Source organism: Phascolarctos cinereus, unplaced genomic scaffold (assembly GCF_003287225.1).
Source record: "Phascolarctos cinereus isolate Bilbo 61053 unplaced genomic scaffold, phaCin_HiC Scaffold_5;HRSCAF=322, whole genome shotgun sequence".
Classification (NCBI taxonomy): domain Eukaryota; kingdom Metazoa; phylum Chordata; class Mammalia; order Diprotodontia; family Phascolarctidae; genus Phascolarctos; species Phascolarctos cinereus.
In genome coordinates, this window is record NW_027555958.1 from 256,291,252 (window position 1) to 256,298,187 (window position 6,936).

The 6,936-nt window shown below is 38.5% G+C and overlaps 1 protein-coding gene across 1 annotated transcript; it reads right to left on the reverse strand.

The window, feature by feature from the left end:
- Positions 1 to 3,425: 3,425 nt before the first annotated feature.
- Positions 3,426 to 6,312, reverse strand: LOC110194444 (histone H2B type 1-M-like). The gene is made up of 2 exons (XM_020966807.2): positions 5,780 to 6,312; positions 3,426 to 3,874 (listed from the first exon to the last, which is right to left on the reverse strand). Exon 1 carries the CDS (start codon positions 6,263 to 6,265, stop codon positions 5,885 to 5,887), a length of 381 nt encoding a protein of 126 aa, XP_020822466.1. The 5' UTR covers positions 6,266 to 6,312; the 3' UTR covers positions 3,426 to 3,874; positions 5,780 to 5,884.
- Between the last annotated feature and the right edge of the window lie 624 nt (positions 6,313 to 6,936).

The window sequence follows — 6,936 nt, forward strand, 5'->3', positions numbered from 1 at the left end:
CTTTATAGTAAGTGGGATGACTTTTGCCCAGTAATCATAGATTAGAGTAGAATAGATGCTGAGATTGGAACTGAAAAATAAAGAAATCTTGACTCTTGGAATGTTATTCTCTCGAGTGTCCTAGGTAACAGATCAAATTGCAAAGTAGTAGACCTCATTGTCACCATTCCTAAGGTTTAGCAGGTTTTAATTAGTGAAAAAAGTTCTTTGAAGGTTAGGGGGGAAAAAGTCAAAGGAGAAATCACTGGAGTTCACTGAATAGGAGAATAACAGACTTTACCCTCTCATTAAGAAAATCACATTTGCAGTTGTGTAGAGGATAAAATTCCACTCTAGGACAGGTAATTAGGGCTTGAACTTTTGTGGTTAGACCTATGAGTAGAAGAAAGTTGACATGTAAGGGATCTTATGGAGCTAGAAATACCAACATTTGTCTATTAACTTGATAGGTGGATGAGGAAGAGAAACTTCAGGATAACAGATTTTGTCAATCTGGGCAACTTGGGACAATGGAACTCAACAGAAGTAGAGAAGATCAGAAAAGGTTTAGGGACAAAAATAATGAGTTAAGTTTCAGACATAATAATCATAATAACCATTTGCAAAGCCCCTTTTCATTTGATGCTCACAACAACCTTGTGAACTAGGTGCTATTATTGTCCCTATTTTACAGATGACAAAATAGAGACTAAAAGAGGTTAAGTAACTTGTCCTGGGTCATATAGCTAGTAAGTGTCCTAGGCAGGTTTTGAGGACTTAGGTCTCCCTCACTTAAGCCCTGACTTTTCCACTCCAGCCTCATGCTGAGTTTAAAGATGGCTGCCTCCAGTTGGAAATACCCAATAAGCAGTTGGTGAGGTATTGATGAGAGACTAATGTTTGTTAGATACATTTGGGAATAATCTGCATAAAGATGATATTAAACCCATAGAACCTGATGAGGTCACCAAGGGAGAATGCAGAGAAGAGAATAGGGCTCACACTATGTCTTGGGGATATACCTACAGTTACAGGAACATGATAATAAGAGAAATTATTTTACTATTATATTAACAATCAATTGTTAAATTAGGATTAAGCTTTTTCTCCTTTATTTCCTCATTTACGGCCCAGCCCCTGTAGGTCAGTCAATCAGTCTCTGAAGGACATGGCTGGTTGAGATGTCCCTAATCCTCAGAGAACATGTTCCTCCATCTTGGGTGGGACCCCACCCAACTAGGAGACCTTACTTCTTTTTAGAGTGTAAACAGAATCTGATCTAGGTGAATTACTGCCTCAAGAAAATGAGCTCCTGTCCTCATACCCCTCTATTGGAGTTTAGGGTGACCCAGATTATGAAGGAGAAAACCAAACAGTGGTCTGGATAGAGATGGCTTCCTCTGCTTAGACTGCTGGAAGCTGTTGAGTCTTATGATCAAGCCACAGTTCTCAGCAGGAGGAGCTGAAGGTTCCTAGCCCACCTCTTCATTAAGTGTCCACTAATCAGGATCGATTTTCATTTGTCAGGGGCACCCCCTTTTCCAAAAGTATGTTAAGGTTTTCAGCCTCTGCATGGCTTTGTCTTTAGTTTTCCAAGAGAAACCACTGATCATCAATTTATTGATCAGTAATCAATTATAATAATATAAAATAATTATATATTACATATACTTATAATAATATAAATAAAGATAATCAATAATAAATCAAATTGTTATAATAATATAGATATTAAATATAAGCTAATTAATACATTCATTATTAGTTGCCTAGAAACTCTGTTTGTTGATGAACCAGAAAAGGACAATGAGAAAGTGTAAATATATCTACACCTCACATATCTTTGAACTCCCTTTTCAGTTTCCTTATTGACCTTTTTGTGATAAGGATGTGACTACTTATCTAAATTTCATCTTGGGTAAACTACGATATCATAAAGTTACAGGAAACAGTACTGAAGTTTAATTTTAAACATCAGGCAGCTTTAATTTATATTCACCTGTCTTTATTCCTAACTTTTTTCAGTTTTAAATATTTAGGAAATGGGTAATTTAAAATTATATATATATGTAAAAATATAAATATACAGATATACATATAAGTCTTTAGCCTTCTAAATCCTTGTATTTTTATGTAAATATTTCTTTTAGTTTTATTCTACCCTAACATCACTGGTTTGGGAAACTTATCCTATATTTTATCTTTCATAGGATAACAAAATAGAAAATTCATTTAACATATCCTTGATAATCTATCCCCTCCACTCTGCCTAATACACAGGCCTTCACTGCTAACCACTAGAGAATTTCAATAACCTATCATCTTCCCACCTCCACTTATCTCCCCTACTCCCAACACACATGCATACAAACCCCAATCTATCTATTATACCACTGCCAGAATAATCTTTCTTTTGCATACATTTAGTAATATCACTCCACTGCTTAAAAATCTTCAGTGGCTCCTTAGTGCTTATAGAATAAAAGTCAGACTCCTTTACCTTCCAAAATCTGATAGCCCCCTACATTTCTAGCCTCTCATATTATTCTTTTCCAACTACCCAGCAGTCTAACTATACTGAGCCATGATTTGTCCCCAGGATATATTCTCTTTTTTGCTACATCAGTGCTTTTCCATAAGCTGTTCCTAATATCGGGAATGTCCTTACTACACTGCTGATTTCCTATACATCTTTAAAGTCTAATTCAAATCCAACGTGGGAGATGTGGAAAGCCTTCATGGAAGAGGTGGCATTTGTTTAATATTTCATGTGAATGTCATTGAGAAGGAGTGTGCATATTAGAGAGTGATGAAGTTAGTGATGAAGACATCAATCTATGTTGTACCTCTGGTACATACTATACACCCCACAGCAAGTCAGTCAAATTCAGTGCCCCAAAACAACTCTAAAAATACAAACTGCAACACTCCAGATGATCTTTGGTAGAAGGAATTTCCTCACTCCCAATAGCAACAAAATCAAAGGTCCAGTCCACAAAAAGCTTATTGTATTTTAGCTATATTATAATATCTACTAGATGTTAAACTATGAAGTCAGAAACTTTGATTTCTCTCTGAAATAACTACCAAATTGTTCTGAACATGGTAGGCATGTAGTCTTATCTGAGTGCAACTTGAATTAAAAAAGAGTTTACTGAGGAAATTTTGTTTCCTTTAATGTTGTTTGTTCTTCATTCTTGAAGAGGACTATAACATCAGGAAGATGATGCCATGACTTGCAAGTGAATTGGATTTAAGTGAGGGAGGGCTCTGCAAGGTCACTAGCCTCACTTTCTCCCCCAGAGCCATCTGGGTCTAGTGGCAAGATATAGATTAGGATGACTGGAGATGCCCCCTCCCTCCTTTAACATAACAATAACAATAACTCACATTTACATAGCATTATGAGGTTTACTTTGTATATAACAACAATAGAGCACATACCATTGGACCGTAGGAGATGTAACAGGAATTTTGGCCCCTTATTAAAGAACATAAGCAACCCCATAGACTTCCTTTGCCCTCCCACTCCAACACAGGGTGATGCCTCAAAAAAGACTAACCCCTGAGTCAGAGCTTAGAAACCTCAGGAGCAAGAGGCAGGTTTCCCCTACCCCAGCCCAATGATTTTCTCTTTACTTGCAAATTCTTGTATTTTGTTGTTGTTGTTGTTGTTGTTGTTGTTGTTTTTTGCTAGGCAATGGGGTTAAGGGAGTTGCCCAGGGTCACACAGCTAATGTTAAGTGTCTGAGGTCGCATTTGAACCCAGGTCCTCCTGACTCCAGGGACGGTGTTCTATCCACTGCTACACCAAGCTGCCCCATAAATTCTCGTTTGATCTTCACAACAGTAATTGCTATTAAAGTTGCCCCTTTACAGCAGATAGTCTTCTCACCTGAACAAAGCAAACAAAAAACTTCATTTATAGGATGAAAAGTCTTGGAAGCAATAGCTAAAGAAAAAGTGAATACAGATGGAGGAAGGTGGTATTTGTTTCTAAATTATATCTCCCTTTCTCTTCTGTTCTTTTCTGGGAAAAGAGGGACCAGCTGCCTCATAAGACTGGAATCTAGGAAGCAACTTGTCCTCCAAACTGTCTGTTTTAAATAGATCTGCAGGTTAAATATACTGTATATGTATATTTAGTAACAAATAGCAAAGAAGCCAAAACCAGGAAGGGATCACCTTAGGGCTAGACCAAAAAAGGCAAATGTCTGAGGAAAGCCAAATGTTCTAAGAAGTATAGGACTCTGTCATATACAACTAATATCTTAGCCTGAAGAATGGCAGGTATTGGGCAATCAGAAGATATTCCCATAAAGCAACTCTGAGACAGACTTGACCTAGTTTTCCTAAAGAGTGAGATCTGTAGAGGTTCATTAAGACGAAAATGGTCACTACTGTGGATGTTAATTCTAAAATTCAAGGGCTCCACCCTATATCTCATTGACTTTAGTGGTTAAGATCAACAAACATTTGTTTAAATGAATTTCATGTATTACCAGAAGTCAGTACAGTGTCACACAAAGACAGTAGCTAAAGCAACTGCTTTAAAGGAACATACAAAGAAAAAAACCCCCAAAATACATGGAAGTCTGAAGAAAATAAGTGCTGCTATTGTTGTCATGCTGCCCCCCACCCCCAAGTAGGTAGAGTACCCTGGCCTACCTTGCCAGAAAACATGGACTTTGAGGAAAACAGTGAAGAGTAAAGCTAAAAAGTGGAATGGCTGTTCAGCAGCCCAACCAAATGTTTCATGGGTTAATATTTTAAGTATCAATATCTCATGAGAATATAATAGTAGTTACAAGTTACTGTTTCAAGTTTAACTCTAGCCATGATGGATTGTCTTTTGTGTTAAGCATTTTTTTTATATTGGGAAAATGAAAAGCTCTATTATATCTCATCTACATGGTATATTGAGTACTTTTCTACTCCTTTTTGAGGGAGACCACCCTAGAAATGAGTCAAACCTAGGATTTACGCGTACTTTCCTGGGATTCTGGAGGTGACTAGGTAAAGAGCCAGAGATTTTAAGAAATTGAACCTGAAGAAATTGAACACTTTCTTTAGGAGCCAGGCTCCACCTTAGACCATACTCATAGGTCTCTAAGACAAGTCCTCCTCAAGAGGAGGTATAGCAAACCAGCAGCAATTGTATGTGGTTTTATGTATATGTGTATATATTATATAAGATGAAATATATTACATATAATCTAGGATTATATATCAGATTACATAGTATACATATATAATTCTATGGGTACCTGGGGGAGGAGGGAACCTAAGGTGTCTTGGTGGTTTTTTTTTTTTTAATCTGAGAAGAGGTCGTCAAGCAGAAGGAAATGGCATGGCTAGGAAATAGCTGTTAGTGCAAGGAATAGGGCAAGGAAATAGTTTTCAGACTAGAGGTGAGGACCCTACAATTCTAGGTCATTAGCATGCTTCTCTCCAGGTAAGGGTACAATAAGAATAGGATTCCCGCATTATTAGAAGTGGCAGAAAAGTATAAAGTTATATTTTCGAGGGTAACTATACACATCTATCTGGTTAACCCAGAAGAGTATTTGCCTGTATTAAAATCAAATTTAAGTGTATTAGGATACAGGCCACTGTTCTACTTCCTTTTTTGCACAACTGGACAGCTAAGCTATTCCTGGCCATGACTGATTTCCATCCCTTCTAGTTGGAAAGAAAATTGTAAAGCGGACTTTAAAACAATTTCAATGAATAACTACTCCATGACCCCAATTAGATAACAGGTCTAACAGAACAAAGGCTTTTTCCCTCATTAAATTACCTCAAAATACATAATTCGTGCTCAAAACTCTTTGTTTGAGGGTATGGGTGGCTCTTAAAAGAGCCCTTGGAGCTGTAGTTTCAAGGTCTTTTTTTAGCGAGTAATCTACTTGGAGCTGGTGTACTTGGTGACGGCCTTGGTGCCCTCGGACACGGCGTGCTTGGCCAGCTCCCCGGGCAGCAGCAGGCGCACGGCCGTCTGGATCTCCCGGGACGTGATGGTGGAGCGCTTGTTGTAATGCGCCAGGCGGGACGCCTCTCCGGCGATCCGCTCGAAGATGTCGTTGACGAAGGAGTTCATGATGCCCATGGCCTTGGAGGAGATGCCCGTGTCGGGGTGGACCTGCTTCAGCACCTTGTACACGTAGATGGAGTAGCTTTCCTTGCGGCTGCGCTTACGTTTCTTACCATCTTTTTTCTGCGCTTTTGTTACGGCTTTTTTAGAGCCCTTTTTGGGAACAGAAGCCGATTTGGTTGGCTCGGGCATTATGCAAAACCTAAACAAACCAAACGCTTAAGAAACGAATTAGATGGTACTTGCTCGTGTCCGGTCTACTTGTAGTTAGCGTATTCAAATGAGGCATTAGAAAACTCTAACTCCTGATTGGAAGAAACATGTTAAGCCGTTCTCTATTGGAAGGAGCACATGCAAAAGACTAGATGCCAGTTCTACTTTCCAGTTGGATGGTTAGTTAAAAAAAAGGCTTTGAACCAATCGAACAGCTTCGCTTGTATCCTACCCCTTTTGGCGTTCGTCTTGTAGGTTGGAAAGAATTTTTAAAAATCGCTTTTCAGATTGTTTCTGTTTAACCTGTCTGAATCTCTTGGTAGCTCTACAAAAAGTCATTGATATATCATGTAGATATATCATGTAGATATATCATGTTGTTTTTTACTTATGCTTGCTTATTCAATGCTTGGTAACCTTAGCTGCTGTGTAGAGCATTTGGCTTGGAATCGGGAAGGCTCATCTTCATGAATCCAAATCAGGTCTCAGTCACTAGTTGTATGACTTTGGCCAAGTCACTTAACCTGTTTGCCTGTTCACTGAAAACATCATGTTTTTAAAAAGCATGGGAGCAACCACACAAGCCTTGCTTGACTCCATTGGTGACTGGGAAAATTCAAAAGTATCGTCCATTATGCAGAACCTGTGCA

Bases quoted from the DNA above. Each gene is read 5' to 3' on its own strand.
- LOC110194444 (XM_020966807.2), bottom strand. From the start codon at position 6,265: ATGCCCGAGCCAACCAAATCGGCTTCTGTTCCCAAAAAGGGCTCTAAA.